At 39.3% G+C, this 16,708-nt stretch overlaps 1 protein-coding gene across 4 annotated transcripts; it reads left to right on the top strand.

Annotated features, from left to right (window-relative positions):
- The first annotated feature begins 1,904 nt into the window (after positions 1-1,904).
- Positions 1,905-16,452, top strand: LOC133481319 (alkaline phosphatase-like). Of its 4 annotated transcripts, none has more exons than XM_061780527.1 (12): positions 1,905-2,190; positions 2,631-2,756; positions 7,106-7,221; positions 9,367-9,541; positions 10,312-10,484; positions 11,672-11,806; positions 11,930-12,005; positions 13,349-13,483; positions 14,227-14,418; positions 14,500-14,616; positions 15,559-15,773; positions 16,053-16,452. In XM_061780527.1, exons 1-12 carry the CDS (start codon positions 2,097-2,099, stop codon positions 16,071-16,073), a joined length of 1,575 nt encoding a protein of 524 aa, XP_061636511.1. In that variant the 5' UTR covers positions 1,905-2,096; the 3' UTR covers positions 16,074-16,452. The 4 variants fall into 4 exon arrangements, with proteins under 4 accessions (XP_061636511.1, XP_061636510.1, XP_061636509.1 ...); XM_061780526.1 differs by having other exon boundaries at positions 1,906-2,190; positions 15,559-15,880; XM_061780525.1 differs by having other exon boundaries at positions 1,906-2,190; positions 15,559-16,452.
- Positions 16,453-16,708: the final 256 nt, after the last annotated feature.

Raw genomic sequence — 16,708 nt, 5'->3', positions numbered from 1 at the left:
CCCGTTCTTGCTTGGGTTTTCTTGGGGTAATCCAGCTTCTTCTCAAATTGTAAAAACATTTGGTAGGTTTAGTTTATTAGGTTATTTAGTTTATGGACAACGTGCACATACATTAATCAATATCGATAAACATGAAAAGATGTGGCCTCCCCTGTTTGGAGTTCGCATGCTCTTCCCGTGCCTGCATGGGCTTTCTCTGGGTACTCCCATTTCCTCCCACATCCCAAAAACATGGATGGTATGTTAATTGAAGACTCTAAATTGCCCGTAGGTGTGAATATGAGTGCAAATGGTTGTTTGCCTATGTGTGCGCTGCGATTGGCTGGCGACCAGTTCAGGGTGTACCCCACCTCTCGCCCAGATTCAGCTGGGATAGGCTACCCTAGTGAGGTTAAGCAGTGTGGAAAATGGATGGATGGCTGGATGGATGAAAAGATGCTTGCACCAGATTTAGCAGAAAGCTAATTTCCATTTGTAGTGCAAAAAATGGAATAATGAAAAAAAAAACTAAATCGGGGTACACAATGACAAACACAAACTCATAAAATGTACAGTAAAAATGCATCATAGATAAAATTATCAAAACATACAGTGCAAGAATCGGGACAATGTAAAAGGCCAAATGAAGAATAACCAGTTCACAATATAACAACAGACTTTAAGACCCTGTCCATTGGTCTGTCATAGGTGTTAATGTGAGTGTGAATGGTTGTTTGTCTATGTGTCCTGCAATTTGATGGATGGATGGATGGATGCATGCATGTAAGGGTGGGTGGATATGTTTTAGATAAAAACAGAAAATCCACATTATTATGGTATGTTTTGGATGCTGGAAAACCACCAGTGAACAAAACCAGAGAGTTCACTGCCACTGTACAAGTCCTGACGGCTGCTCTAATCACTGTCTGTACGCACCTTTGCGTGGATGGAGGGGCCACAGTGAAAACAGCCATCAGCTATTTTCACTTATTTTTCAGGGAGCTAATTTCACTTTCCCAGCATGATTTGGACTTTCTCTCAGGGGCCGACCCATGACGAATGGACAGAGGAACATGCTTTGCAAGTTACTGTGTCATGGTCATGCATGCCGCCAGTGGTATTCCCAGCTCATGTGGTGTTGGCCTCTTTTACCCGGATCACAGCTCTACAGTACAGTTAGACCGCACTTTTCATTAAGCACTTGACTAACCATAAAGCCTAGTTGGCAACAGCTGAGCGGCTGGCAGAAAGAAGAGATGCTGTAATGAGGTTCAGGAGGTAAGAGTCGTTCGCCTGAAATGTGATTCCTCTGGCCGTGTTGAACAAGAGTCGGCTCAAATCACCTAATTTCACACGTTAACTCTTGTGCTTGCGCAGAGGAGAAGCATTTCCATCCTGCAGGCGGTCTGTGCTAACTCATGGTAGAAAAATGCTAAACATGGAAAAAAAGCCAAGTTGTTTTGGTGAGAGGGGAAATATTGGTCAGTTTTAAATGCAAAGCTAGAGAAGGGAGGTGGACATGGAAATGCAACCATTTTCCACTCATATGAAGTGGAGCACATCAAGAATCATTCTCAATCATTCTCAAGAATAGCATGGATTGTCTTTTCGAGGGGCAGGGGGAAGAAATGGAAAGAGAAATGGTCATGGTTTGTCTTGAGGTGGATGCCAACAAAAATGCTTTAGCAGTTTTGCCTCCTACTCATTTTTCTCCCATATTTAAGCCAGCTGCATGCTGCTGGTAGACATTTACCACATCAAAGGCCCATTCAAGTTTCTATCACTCGCATTTGTGAGAGGGGGGAAAGGGGAGGACTGCATTAAAGTAACCCCTTTAAAACAATAAAAGAGGGTGGAGAGGGACTGTGATGCTACAGTACTCCTGTGTGGTCTCTCTCTCTCTCTCTCTCTCTCTCTCTCTCTCTCTGGTTCCTCCTTCACTCACATTCTCTCCAAGCCTATGAGCTGGCGAGGGCCCTTCCTTACTACACACCCTGCGGGGCTTTAAAAAGGGAGGTCTCACTCTCTATGCGCTTCTGCCTTTTTGGTTTTGCCAATCTCTTCTGAAAACCAGTTGTCTCCAGCCTCTTCAGCCTCCAGGTCACATCACACCAGGGATGCAGACACCACATCGCTGGCCCCAGAATCTCCCATTCATTCTTCTGGGAACTATGTTGCTGGCAGGAGATTGGGCTGCTGTGGAGAGCCAAGGTGAGGAGTCAACAGGGATACTAGTGGTCCCTGTGGTTGGGCTATTTCTAGCACTGTGTGTTCAGATGCAGGTAAACTCAACAAGGTAGTGTGTGTGAGGACAGACTCTGCCTCAGAACAGAATGCACAAACTCAGGTGTGTAAGCAAAGACAGACGTCAGCAATCCTGCTGATGGATAAAAGTGGTGTGGCGCATATTTTTTTACTGTGTTTAGCTGTTTACGGAAAGTGGTGCAATGTTAACTGTTAATATTTGTTTTTAGTATCTGTGCGTCTTAATGGACAGAAAATGTTGTTTTAGTTTGATTGTATTCAAGTTGAAATGCACAACAGGTGGGTAGTTTAAGTTTAGCTTGATCGTTCTGTTAGTACACTAGACTAGACTGTTAATATCAATCCTCCTACACATGCATTTATCCAATTCTTGGTCATCTTCACAGTCCTGTATGAACATGAAAGAGAACCAGCTTACTGGGATGCCCAGGCGAAGGCGACACTGGATGCTGCGTTGAAACTCCGCCCTCGGGAGCACCAGGCCAAAAACGTCATCTTGTTCCTCGGAGATGGTAGAGTTACTTTTTAAAAAATATTCGGTCAAAAAGCTAATGCAGTCTCGTTGGAGGGTGACTTCAAAATACAGCATGACAGACTACAGAAAAGTAGAGTTCATCTTTGAAAACAGGACAATGTGTATGTGTGGGTAGTAGATAAGTACTCGTTCATGTAGGATTGAGTGGATTTGGATGGAATAAGAGGGCCATGTGCCTGTGCTCAGCATGAAAATGACAGCCAAATGATTAACCATTGAGAACATATTGTGGGAAGTTGATTGAGGTTCAGCGTTCCAGTACGCTGATTAACAGGATTAATTCCAATAAATACAGCTCTTGGTGGAGTGAATGAAAAAGGCCAATGTGAAATAATGACTGCCGCACAAACCGGCACCTGAATTTGAAGTCCACCTCAGGGATACAGACAAAAGTATAGCAACACATGTCCATTGTACCTAAAGTCAAACCAAAAAAAGCATGTGGAGTGTATCTCCCCTTGGCAGATATAACAGCTTCCACAAATCTGGGAAGAACATAGATAACATAGAGTGAAAATATGTATTCAATATATCAAGTAAATTTATTCAATCATCATTCAAGATTCAATTTGTCTGGTCACTGATGTTGGACAAAAGAACTTCACTCAACCTCATTCACTGTTGTAGTTCATTACAAATGTATTTGATGGGGTTGAGATTCAGGGCTCTCATGTTCTTCCTCATCAACCTCATCTAATCATGTCTTTATAGACCTTGCCTTGTGCATTGGGGAATAGTCAGGCTGGACCAGAAAAAGCCCTTATCCAAAATGACATTTAATTGGGGCTTGAGGAGGTTCTCAAAGTATTTCTAATCCATTAAGTCTATTTTACAGCTCAATTTTAGTATGAATGTAGTTAATTGTTTATCCCTATTATTAGTCATATGTCCACCATATTGACCAGCATTTTGTTAGAAAAGATCCCAATAACCTAAACAATTGCTTATATTTATCAGTTGGCCATACAATATAAATGCAGATTACCCAGTATGTCAATCAGGGATGAGGACGTCTTTGCCGCAGGATCTTAGGATATGGAGCGACAATTCAAGTGGCAATGCCGAATAGTGCAGCCATGGTTGTCAGATTAGATCTGTAAGATGTGACCTCTTTCAACAACGGAACTCAAGTGATGACTATTACCAATGGGAGAAAAGTTCCCTTCTAATGTGGAATGGCATAGTTACTGCTGTTAGGCATTTTCTATGTATTTATTTATTTATTACTATTATTATTATTATTTGTAGGTGTTCCCGCTACTTGAGCATCTGTTTTAAATAAAAGCTTTTCAGGGTGATCATTGATGAGTTAGTTTTGTTTCACCAGTAACACAATCACAAGTCGGTTTTTACATGCATGATGTTAAGCGTGAGTTCTGGACATCATAATAGTTGACCAAAAAGATGAAGTACACTATTCACATATGGATCAGATACAAAACTTTGGCATTATTCATCACAAAACACCAATTTTTAGGTGAGCAGTCTTGAAACAGACTTAATAGACATAAATAAATAAGCCTTGGCATCTGATTGCAAACCTTTGCTTGCAATAATTGCAGGAAGGAATTGACATAACATTTTTGCAGTCCTCTTTTGTCATGCTTTTCCAGACTTTCAGTGTAGCCTCCTTCAATGTTGTTTGTTTCCCTTCAGTTTCTTCTATTCTTTTTGATAAGACTGTATGTCTTGCATCATCTACTGTACTTCTCTGTTTACTTTATAGTTACTGATGTCTTGTGCAAACAATAGATGGTGATACATCTATTCCTGCTCTGTGGAGGTTATTGCGCCCACTTTCTTTACAGCTCTCACAATGTTTCTGTCATCATGTACTGTTGTTTTCCTTGGTGTACCCATGCAACATCTGTTACTTTGTACACCAGTGGTTTCTTTGGAAATTCTAAATGGTTGTACTGACTGGCCATATTTGTGCAATGACTGATTTTTCCATCTTCTCTAATCTTGACAGTTGCTTGTTTTTATATTCTTTGACAGCTCTACTGCTATGGTTTTCATGTTGGTTCCACCTCTACATAGTGTAAATGTAGTCTTTACAGGTAAAACCCAAATGTGAAACTGATCATAGACATTCTATTCAATAATCAATGTAATAGGATCCACATGGGCAACAAACCAGACCTACTGTGTCAGTCCCATGGCAAATGGTTGGAGTTAAACAAAAGGTGATATCTTTCTTATTGGCGTTGTTGTCATCCAATAAGTCACCACCTCACTCGGTTTTGTGTCGCGTGTGGGTCCACATAGCATAGCGGTCTACCGGGCTAGTGCTCTAGCAAGCTAGTGAGCGGACCGGTGGCCGGGTCATCTGGAATGACGGTGCTCAGTATTTGTATAGTGGGGGGAGGGCCGACTTATGCCACAAAGCGGAAGTGCATACTTGGGCTTGGTTTTGGCCACGTCCCAAAAATCTGGACAATTGAAATGGTGAAAAATAGTTTCATGCTATATCTCAACAATTCAGTACTAAGTTGTTCTCAGTCTTTGCACATGCTTTCAGCACTTATCTTCAAACACATTTAATGTGTTTAGAAACAAATCACTGAAAACACTTACAGGTTCTTTAACTGATCCAGATGTAAATACCTGGAAATACTGTCAAGCTGAAAAGTAGTCTTCCATATATTTACTTGAGCAAGAAAGTTTCCAGTGAAAAAAATATTCAAGTAAAGAGTAACTGGTAAGGTCTGATAGAAAGAAAAAAAAATCTGAGCATGAAAATCAAATAAAATGAAAATTAAAAATATATGGGAGTCCAAAAACACCTGCCACCATTTACGTGGCCAAAAACCAACAACACATGCATCAGGGTCTACAAAAACATGTTTTGTGAGAGAGAGAGAGAGAGAGAGAGAGAGAGTGAGAGAGAGAATGAGAGAGAGAGAGAGAGAGAGAGAGAGAGATTACAGCATGGCACATACCCCAAAATATGCCTGTTTTACAGTGATTTATGACCATAAAATAGGGCTAATGTTGCCATATGCACTGCTGAAACAACAATACAAATATCTGCAATTTACCGCAAGGTGCTTTCTCAAGTTAGAAGTGGGCTGAAATGTCCATGTTTCGGCAGACTACACTTCATCATAAAGCTGTTGTTTTTCAGTCTCTAAAGTAAACACTCACACGGCTGATTTTTTTTCCAAAATTAGTTACTATGATTGGCCTACAAAGGCTTTGTGTGCAGTCATGTGACTGCCTTGTGCTGTCTGATTAGTGAATTGGAGTCAAATGACACTAGTGATCACGTCGGATTGGCGCAACGGCGCCCTATGCGGACGTCGAAGACGAAATCTAAAAAATGGATCGTGCATGCAATAATGGATAAATAAAAGTAGCGATCGGCAGGTCGATCAATGGGATGGAGTAAAACTCAATAAATTAAAATTCAAACTACTCTGACACGTACAATTTATCCAAAATGTTCCTTGAGTAAATGTAACAGAGTAAATGTAGCTTGTTACCACTCACCACTTCAAAGCAGTAACACATTTTGACACGACTTATTCTTTAAACAGTGGTCTTAATACTTGCCAAATGCTGCTCTCTGTGAAAACCACTGACTTAAATGTGCCGGTCCGTTTGCACTTTCAGTTGATGTTAATGGCATTCACTTTGTTTACTTGGAAGACGGTCAAATCCTCTTTTTACCTCCATTTGACAGGAATAGTCTTGAGTTCTTCAAACAAACATTTTTTTCTATTCAAACAAGGGGGGAAATGTCTGGTTTTGATTTAGGATGTTCATAAACTGAGGACAACTTTGGAAACTTTTGAGGGTCAAAGAGGTCATTATCTGACAAAAATAAACAAAAGAATAACCTGAAAATAAATGTAATCATCATGATCATCATCCTTCCGTCTTTAACAAAGTCTTCAAATGTGTCATTAATAAAAAATAAATAATTACAGTAATATACTCAATGGAAGACTAAAAGGCATGTTAAAAAATAATTATGATTTTACAACTCTGTACAATACGCCATGATGTTCTTTTTAAACTAAGAAGAGGAACCTATGACTCTGATTTGGCTTATTCAAGTGCTGTATGTTTACTTTCCCACAAACCATATTTTCCTGTTTGTGACATTAGATTCTTTTAGCCTGTTTGCATCATTCAAATATCCTCAAATAAAGCATCTAACAGTATTTTTGTGTGCTTATGTTCATAATGTTTTATCTTTTATGCACAGTGTTGATTTTTTTTTAAATTATTTAAACACAACAGTGATAAGTGGAAACTCAGTTAGGGAAGCAAAACAAAATCAAACAGCAACTCAATAACCTGTCAATCATTGTCTTCCAGGGATGGGAGTGTCCACTGTGTCAGCGGCTCGGATTCTGGAAGGTCAAATGGAAGGCAATGCAGGCGAGGAGACGGTACTGGCCATGGACACCTTTCCATATGTGGCACTCTCTAAGGTGTGAAGTGAAAACACAATTAGGGCTGTCACTATCAAATATTTTTAGAATTGATTCTCCTATAGGTTATTGATCGAATAATCTAATAAAAATCGCCCCTGCCAAAAAAATATTTTTTTTCTTCTTTTTTTTACTACTAACTTGCATTCTATTCTGATTTATGATAGATTGACTTCTATCCTTAAACTGCATATTTCGGTACTGAGTGTATGGTTTAAATTTGGTGGACACAATGTGAGACAGTCAAAAGATAAATGCTAAATGGTTAGCAATCACTATTAGCATTAGTGGGCTAGCGATTACCATTTTAGGTCAAAAACACTAAAGTCCATTCAGCTCACTCATACATCATGTTATATGTACAGTACATTACACCTAACAGTGTCTTAAAAATCACTTACAGACGCTCCTCTGTTGTTTTTGACAAAGTTTATCAGAATCAGAATCATCTTTATTTGCCAAGTATGACCAAAAACACACAAGGAATTTGTCTCCAGTAGTTGGAGCTATTATCACCAACCCAACACTGCGTCCGTCTGCAATAAATGTCTGTGTGAAACATGGGTTCCTGCAGCGCAAACATGGTTCCGGGCAGAACTTTTTTGTTTGTTTGTTTTGGTATCGGCGGAGCTTCGAGGCCGAAATTTTGCGTCAACCTATTATTGAAGTCGACCAAGGCCCGGTACACACATAAAGACACTCGGGCCTGTTTTTGTGCCGATTTTGCCCGACCGAGCACATCAAACGGCAAACAATCTTATAAGTCTTAAAAGTCAAAAGTCTTATAAGATGATCCTATAAGATTGTTTTTAGATGTGTGTTAAGAGTGAATTCGTCCTGATTTTAGGGTCCAAAACAGGTCGGGGCCGACTAGCTTAGGTAAGGAACGTGTTCAATATTCATTACAAAAAGTCTTTGTGTGTGGGGGAGAGCCATGAATTGTAATGTGGAACGGAAGATAGCCAATCAAGAAGCACAGTGACTCAAGAAAAGGAAACGACTGCAAATAAAAATAAGCATGCCTTACCCGATGTCCTTTCTTTGTATAAAAGTGGGTTTCCCAGACGGGAAGAAGTATTTTGCAAAGCAAGTCGTTTTTTATACGGCTACCGTCTCGGCAACCTTCTGGAACACTTGGGAAACATCGTCTCGTATCTGGAAGTGTTTCTTCGGTTTTGTGAGATCATGTGTGATCATGCAAGATTTCGAGTTCGGCATTTCAACAGAATCTTTATGTGTGTGATGTTCTGTGTTGAGGTTATAGGAGCACAACACACACAATACGACCAAAACTGTTTATGTGTGAGGTCTGTCACAGATTTAAAAAACTTTTTTAAGAGTAGAAAAATCTTTGTGTGGACCAGGCCCTAGCTGAGTTATTCGATTTTTTTCCCAGCCCTATTATAATCGCAATTATAAAGCAACACTACATATTTGATAAATATATCATAAAAACAAATATTTTTCCCCTATCATGTGCTGAATGTAATTTAATTCATACCTCGCTGGCACTGTCCATCAAAACTGAACATTATTTTTGTCAAGACAGCTCTTGAATTGGATCTTGTTAAATTGTGCAAGTGACGAGTTCATTTTTAATTTAACCACAATCTGGGAGATCTGGTCCAATGTATCCAGTACATATGTGAAAGGAAGCTCAGTTGTTAGTGTATCTGTGTGTACGTTTTTTACATGATTAACTCCCGTTACATGTTGCCTCTTGACTCATACCTTCTCACTAAAACCTCAAGATGGGTAAAGTCAACAATTTAAGTCAAAATCCTGACATTGTGGCAAAACAAGAGAAAATGGGTTGAAGGTAGGATCAAAGTTGAATCCAGCATAGTAAGTCTTTAATTATGATAATCATAGAGAGAAGGAAAGTTCAAAGTTCTACTTTAGATGCTAAATATTTTCTCGTGTGCTAGGGCTAGTCTGTCTTTATCAGAAATATTATATTTTTTAATGCAACTCACAATAGGGTTACTTTTTGGTAATGCAGCAAGAAAACCAAACACATTTTGAAAGGGAGAGCTGACTGACATACCAGCACAGTAAAAAAAAAAAAAAAAAAGTGTCAGTGACGTTTTCCCAAGTTTAGTTAGAATGTATCTTGTTTTTAGCAAATGTATTTCTTCTCACCAGACCTACAGTGTAGACAAGCAGGTGGCAGACAGTGCTAGCACAGCTACAGCCTACCATTGTGGAGTGAAAGCCAACGCCAAAACTGTTGGACTGAGCGGCAATGCAGTGGCCTATGAATGTAACACCACCTTTGGCAACGAGGTCTACTCCGTACTGCGACGCGCAAAAGCCAAAGGTAAAGGTGATATAATAGAAATGCATGTGTCTTGTAATGGAAAGGGTCAGCAGGTTCATGTGATATGATTCTTATCTGCATAATAAGGTGAATAAAACAATCATCTGGTAAGCATGTTACTGTACAAACAACAGTTAGTTAAATTTTTAGAGTAAGCCTAATTAGGAGATCATTTTGTATTGCTTATTAAATGTCTGGAGGGCTATTAAAGAGCAGTTTTCATGATATTGACCTAGTCCTTGAGTATGATTGACTTTTTCTTAGCTTTCTTAAAATACAGCCTGATATATATTTAGGTTAAACCTTGCTAAACAAGGATTACATTCCATAGCCAAAAAAGACAAAGGCTATATTGTTACTGCAGTAAGAATGCCCTATTCTGATTTAGTGCCGACTGCATATCAAATTTTATTGATTGTCTGTTCCTGATGTTTAAATTATCTATGTTTAATTTTACTGAAGACCTGAAACAACACACATACTGCATGCACATACTTGTAAAGCGTACTTTATTTACTTTATCCTAGTGGTCTTAAGCAAGACTGAAATTGTTTTTCCCTTTGCAAATTGGCTCTATCATATATGGGCAATTTCCCATACAAGTTTTGAAGATAGCATTGCGTTTTAATACAATAAAGGTGCTCCACTTGCTAAAAAAAACAAACAAACAAACACTTGAGTAGCAGGTAATGTCAGCATCTCAGACATTATCAGCAGTCTACTTGCAGGTAAACACAAATAACAAATCATATTTTGTCTTCACTGTGCAGGTAAATCAGTTGGGATTGTGACTACCACTCGCGTCCAGCATGCATCACCAGCTGCTGCCTATGCCCACTCAGTCAGCCGCAGCTGGTACAGTGATGCGGATCTTCCCAGTAGTGCACGTCATCAAGGGTGTGTGGACATCGCCACCCAACTTGTTACCAACGTTGACATTGACGTGAGATAATCTCAGTTATTTTTAAAAATATATATGAGGATTTTAGAGTTAATTTTTTTTTTCCCCAAAAATTATGAGCCATCGTTTTTGAATGTGGAATTGCATAGGTGGGTCGTAGGGTTGCGCATCTGCCTCACAGTCAAAATGATTGGCTGGTGACCACTCTAGTGTGTACCTCAAAGTCAGTTGAAAATAAACTGTAGACAATTGGTGGATACAAAATACTTTGTATAAAGTTTATTGCTTAGCGGTACAGGTGAATCTTTATTATTTTGTGGCTCTATTTTCTTACAGTGTAATGGGTGTGCAAGGACTTTGGTGCTCAAAGAACATGGGATAGACAGTCAGAAACATACAGTATTGTATTGTCATAATTATGAAAAGGGGTTTGATGCATTTAAGGGCTGTTTAGCATTTGTTGGGGTGGTTATTAAGCACTGGGGTTGTTGGTGCACTTGACTCAATAAGATTTGACCAAATACTGTGAATACTACTTGCATATTCGTTCACAGTGTTCAGGCAGGTTACAAATACTTGCTCAGTTGACAACTGTGTCTATCAGCTGTTCCAAAGCCAGTGTACAACAGCTTTTTAATCCATTTGTTCCTTTCAAGCCATCCAATTGGCTCGTTTAACCCCTTCGACACAGTCCTTTGACTAACGTCATCAAGGAATCCTTATTCCCGGGCTAGCACCTTGCCAACTCCTTTGTGTTTCCCTTCTTGACAAATTAAAAGCCACTTTTTAGTTTGCTTTCTTGGCGCTTGGTTTTCCAATGTATGTGTACAGTGGAAGGGCAATACGCCATGTTGGAAAATATCAAAACCTGTTTATTGTGAAAAACAACCCATACAGTTTGAGGTTTCTTTTCTTGGCTAAGGCATCTATTCCTGCTTGGCTAGAGTTGACATCCAACAGCTGTCATTAGTATCTTCTTTGACACAGAGTTTGTCTAATAGTGCCATAAACATGAAACTGACATTGTACTGCCTCATTATGCGTTAAAACAAGCGAAATAGTGTATTTTATATAGCATTTTGTGATTGAAAACAACAGCATCAATGACTTAAAGAACTGTTTTTTTTTTAAGTACACAAACAATGGTGCATTGCTGCATGAATGTAAAAAGACAATAGAACTGTTCAGCTTGTGTAGTCCAGTATATAACGACTTGACGTCCTTTTAAGGTGATCCTGGGAGGAGGGCGGATGTACATGACACCAAAAGGCACTTCGGACCCTGAGTATCCAACCTCCAACTCTCGCAAGGGGGACCGTAAAGACCGGAGGAACCTTATAGACGTCTGGTTGAATGCTAAACCTGTAGGGTCACTTAAAATGGCTTTAAAAATAACACAAGTAGTACCTTTTATGACACTCAATGAAATGACACAAAGTATATATTGTCAATGCTATTTCTTATGTGTACTCTAATGTGTCTTTCAGAACAAGAATTCCCACTATGTTTGGCACAGGAAGGAGTTTGATGAAATAAACATTAGAACTACTGACCGGCTCATGGGTGGGTAACTTTTGACTTGCACATACAAATAAGACGGACAAGCAGGCAAAATGCAAGCTTATACTTTGTACTACTATCAAGGCATTGGAAACATATTCTACACGTCCAACATTTGCATATCTATGTCCAGCATACCTAGTTGTTGAGAGACAGAAATCTAGTTTATCTTATATTGTGAAACCTTTGCAAAGGTTCAGAAACGAAATGTCAACTTTCATCTTAACAGCTATATGAAGTCATCAAAGTGTGACACTGTAATTTGATAGCTGTATGTCATTGACTCCTTAAAATGGTGATAAGAACCAAAGGGCATGTTTCTTGCTCTGACTAAATGCACCATCTTGTTTCCTTCCATTTGACCAAATAAACAACCTTCTGAGAAACTTTGAAATAATATTCACATTAATGTCGATGAAAAGGCTAAGTGTTCACTCATTCTTTATTACCTGCCTGTTACTCATTACAAACAGTTGGAAGCGCAGGTTTACGATGTTGTTACATCACGATTTCTGGTAACTTAACCCTATACTTTGCATTTGTACAAGCAGTGAACGGGAACCTGTCACTTATCCATTTATAACTATTTATAGAGGCACTAGCTGTTGGCTTTCAGTACTGGTCACTAGTAGTTCAATGTTCATTTTCAGCCATTTTAGATTGTATAACACTACACTAGAATACCATGGGCCAAATATAATTTTACTGTATTTTCAATGTGTTCTTCTGTTGTCATTATAGTGCAACACAATTAAAAGTCTCACCGTCCTTACCTGTGAACAACTTGGCATTTCCAGCCAACCCTGCCAATGTCACCTGTTAACGTTTTTCCTAGCATTCACTTTGCTTTCTCTAGCTTATGTTTCCACCACCTAAACCTTTTGGGAGTTGCAAAATAAATAAATAATTAAATTAATATCCATCCATCCTTTATCAACATGGCTTATCCTGTTTAGGGTTGTGGGGCGCTGTAGCCTATCCCAGCTGACTTTGTGCGAAAGGCGGATTACACCCTGAACTGGTCGCCAGTCAGTTGCAGGGCACATATAGACACGGACAACCATTCGCACTCACATTCACACCGTCACTGAGTGGGAACTGAACCCACGCTGCCCGCACCAAAGTCAGGCGAGTGTGCCACTACATCATCACTGACCCAATAAATAAATAAATAAATAAATATTCATCTTTCGTGCCAATAAAAACTTAAAGCAAATGTCAATGTTTTTTCTGGCGTATGTTTGTTCAGTCATTATTTTACTGATCTAAAATGTACATATATGATGAAATATTTGAAATACTACTCAAAACAGCATCTAGAATCTCACCTTTTTTGTGTGTTCCAGGTCTGTTTGAGCCAAAGGATATGCGATTTGAGGTTTTCCGAAATACCACCCGTGACCCCTCTATTGTAGAGATGACAGAGAAAGCCATTCAAATCCTGAGCAAGAATCCAAAAGGCTATTTTCTTTTTGTGGAAGATGAGTGGTTAATACTAACTATATAAAAAGGATGTCTCACTACATACTGGAACTTCTGGAACTGAGATACCATACCTTTATAAATACACAGAATGCATAACATTATGGACAGAAGTATTGAGAAATATCTAATCAATCAATCACTTAACCAATTGGCATTTGGGTTCAAACTCTTGAGTTCCGTCTGAATCTTAACTCTTCACCTTACCAAGAAATTTTGGAACATTCAATGCTTCAATTGTAGTAAAGGTTCATGTTTATAGCCAAAACATGATTTGGAACTATTGACTTAGAGCAAGGTGGCACGGTGGCCGACTGGTTAGAGCGTCAGCCTCACAGTTCTGAGGAGCGGGGTTCAATCCCCGGTCGCGCCTGTGTGGAGTTTGAATCTTCTCCCCGTGCCTGCATGGGTTTTCTCCGGGCACTCCGGTTTCCTCCCACATCCCAAAGACATGCATGAATTGGAGACTCTAAATTGCCCGTAGGTGTGAATGTGAGTGCGAATGGTTGTTTGTTTGTATGTGCCCTGCGATTGGCTGGCATCCAGTTCAGGGTGTACCCTGCCTCCTGCCCGATGATAGCTGGGATAGGCTCCAGCACGCCCGCGACCCGAGTGAAGAGAAGCGGCTCAGAAAATGGATGGATGGACTTAGAGCAAATGAATGTTGGTGCCAAATAATCACAACAGTATAACAAAACAAAACAAGAACTAAAATAATATATTCTTTCTTGTTTCCCGTTACGAGGGAGAATCGATCATGGACACCACGATGGCATAGCCAAACTTGCACTGACAGAGGCTGTGATGTTTGACCGAGCAATTGAACGAGCTTCGCAGCTCACCAGAGAATCTGATACATTGACTGTTGTCACGGCTGACCACTCTCATGTCTTCACTTTTGGCGGCAACACACCCCGCGGAAATCCAATCTTTGGTATGAATCATTTAAATTCATGATCCGTTTGACCAGAACATTATTATTCTCATTTACCACCATTTTCTTTTTGCGACCCAGGGCTAGCACCAAAAAAAGCAGATGACCAAATGCCTTTCACCAGCATCCTGTACGCAAATGGGCCTGGTTATGTGCATATAAATGGAACCAGAGGGAACATCACGATGGTGGATTACTGTAAGGACATGATAATAACTTTCAGATGCAGAACTTGTCTGTGCTTGGGTATATTGATTTAATTACAGCTTGCTTTTAATCACTGGGATGCAAAAGTTCAGCTATAATATTTATAGGATTCACTGTCCCGCGCTCTGTTTCGTCTTAAACTCCTCTGTGTAAAAGTGCAGTATATGTACCTACAAACGATTTGTGTTTCTTTGTGGAACACTGGACATGCACTGACCCATTTCCTCCTTCTCCTGTTCTGCACCATTTGACTCAGTCATTGCATTATATACTCTTTGTATATTACTCTTTCTTGGGATGAATAATTTTCACAAGCCCTCAATTTGGCTGCCTGAAAAAAATACACATACTAAAACGATTTGTTTTGACAGGCACAACACATCTGGTACGTTGGTTAACTTGTGACTACAACTGAGGGATTCATTTGTCAAATGTATAATACTGTATTTGTCTAGAGAATTTGTATATTGGCAGATTATTTTGATAACGGTATGACTTCGGCTTATATTTATATGCTTTTTTATATATATGTGATTCACTTATGGAAAATGCTATTGAGAGAGAGAGAGAGAGAGAGCGAGCGAGAGAGGCTGATTTGATTTGCCGAACGTTGGTTCTGCAGTCCACAGATGCAGAGACAGCTGTGCATTCGTGTCTAAAAATACACCGTGTCCAAAAGGCCCCATGTTAGATTTCCCCAACTGGCATAAAGATATGGGCTAGGGTAGTGACTGAGTGGCACTGGAATGGATCATACTTGCACTGGCAAAAGAGGCTCGCAATTATGGTTGAAAAGCAAAGCAGTTAATTATCTTATTGGCAAATGCAAGATTTTGACTTAAGACGGAGATTTATGGTGTTTCTGTGTTTTCTTTGTGGTTTCACAAGGGTAGCGCTCAGTTACATTCACCTCTCTACTCATTTTATTTGCAGATGACGAGGAGTACATGCAGCAGGCGGCTGTCCCACTTGATGCTGAAACACATGGTGGCGAGGATGTCGCCATTTATGCCAAAGGCCCCATGGCTCACCTGTTCCATGGGGTGAAAGAACAGAACTATGTGGCTCATGTTATGGCCTATGCTGCCTGTTTGGAACCCTACAAAGACTGTCCCCCTCAACCTCATTCTCACACATCTGCTGCATGTGTGAGCACACCCTCAAACCTAATGTTTGGATTAATCAGCCTCCTCTGGCTGTCCAGATGACATCAACACACAAAGACACATGCATCAGTTCATACGTCTATAATAATGCAAGTACCTGGCATGCTTGCAACAGACACATTAGGCAATAATTAAAGTAAATGTGTATAGATCCATCTTATTTTAAAATTCAAGCAACTATTTTATTGCAAGCAATATTGTCATATTATGTTGGCAACAAAAATGTGCTAGTCAGGTTTCTGTCCTTCTCTCATCACTCAGATTTTTTACACATCAATCTGAGGCTGACACACCAAGAATAACTTGAAGGCAACAAGGAGGCTGAAGGATCACTGTTCAGTTTGTTGATGCACATGTTGACACTGAATGGAGCACTGGACTCTGAACCAGGAGCCATCTTGCCATGCCAAGCTGGAACCCCAATAGACCTTAAGAATTTAAAATGGTACTGTATGTCTTTCCAGGTTTTTAGGATTATTATTTTTTCTTTAATGTAATGGTGTCAAATCTGGACCTCGTTGGCACCACAGTTAATTTTTTTTGTTTGTCCAAGTTGCTGTTACTAATCTATTTTAATTTTCCATGAATGTATTTTATATGCAAAATGTATTTTTATACACTTTTTTTGCAGAATGTTTGATATAAAAATAAACAGTATTAATGGTCCCTTAATTATTAATTTTGTTCTTTAAGCTTGCATCATTGTTTAGTCATATTAATCAAGTAATTGGTCTCCAGCTTTTCAGTTGGATAAGATAAATGACAATAGTCACTGACTGATAGTAGAGAATATATAAATAATACTTAAATAATACTTTTGCAGTCATAAAACATGTTTTTTATTATACTTTTTATTTATTTACTTTAAATTTTAGATCGTTAACTTGTTTTTCAATGATTAGTGATTCAAGTTGTGA

This window comes from Phyllopteryx taeniolatus, chromosome 7 (assembly GCF_024500385.1).
Source record: "Phyllopteryx taeniolatus isolate TA_2022b chromosome 7, UOR_Ptae_1.2, whole genome shotgun sequence".
NCBI lineage: Eukaryota > Metazoa > Chordata > Actinopteri > Syngnathiformes > Syngnathidae > Phyllopteryx > Phyllopteryx taeniolatus.
Note: the sequence above shows the minus strand (reverse complement) of the source record. Positions and strands in the feature narration are given on the sequence as shown.

Coding starts and splice junctions, on each gene's coding strand:
- LOC133481319 (XM_061780526.1), top strand. CDS start 2,097: ATGCAGACACCACATCGCTGGCCCCAGAATCTCCCATTCATTCTTCTG. Junction 14,419..14,499: donor CCGCGGAAATCCAATCTTTG/GTATGAATCATT, acceptor TTTGCGACCCAG/GGCTAGCACCAAAAAAAGCA. Junction 14,617..15,558: donor CATCACGATGGTGGATTACT/GTAAGGACATGA, acceptor TTTTATTTGCAG/ATGACGAGGAGTACATGCAG.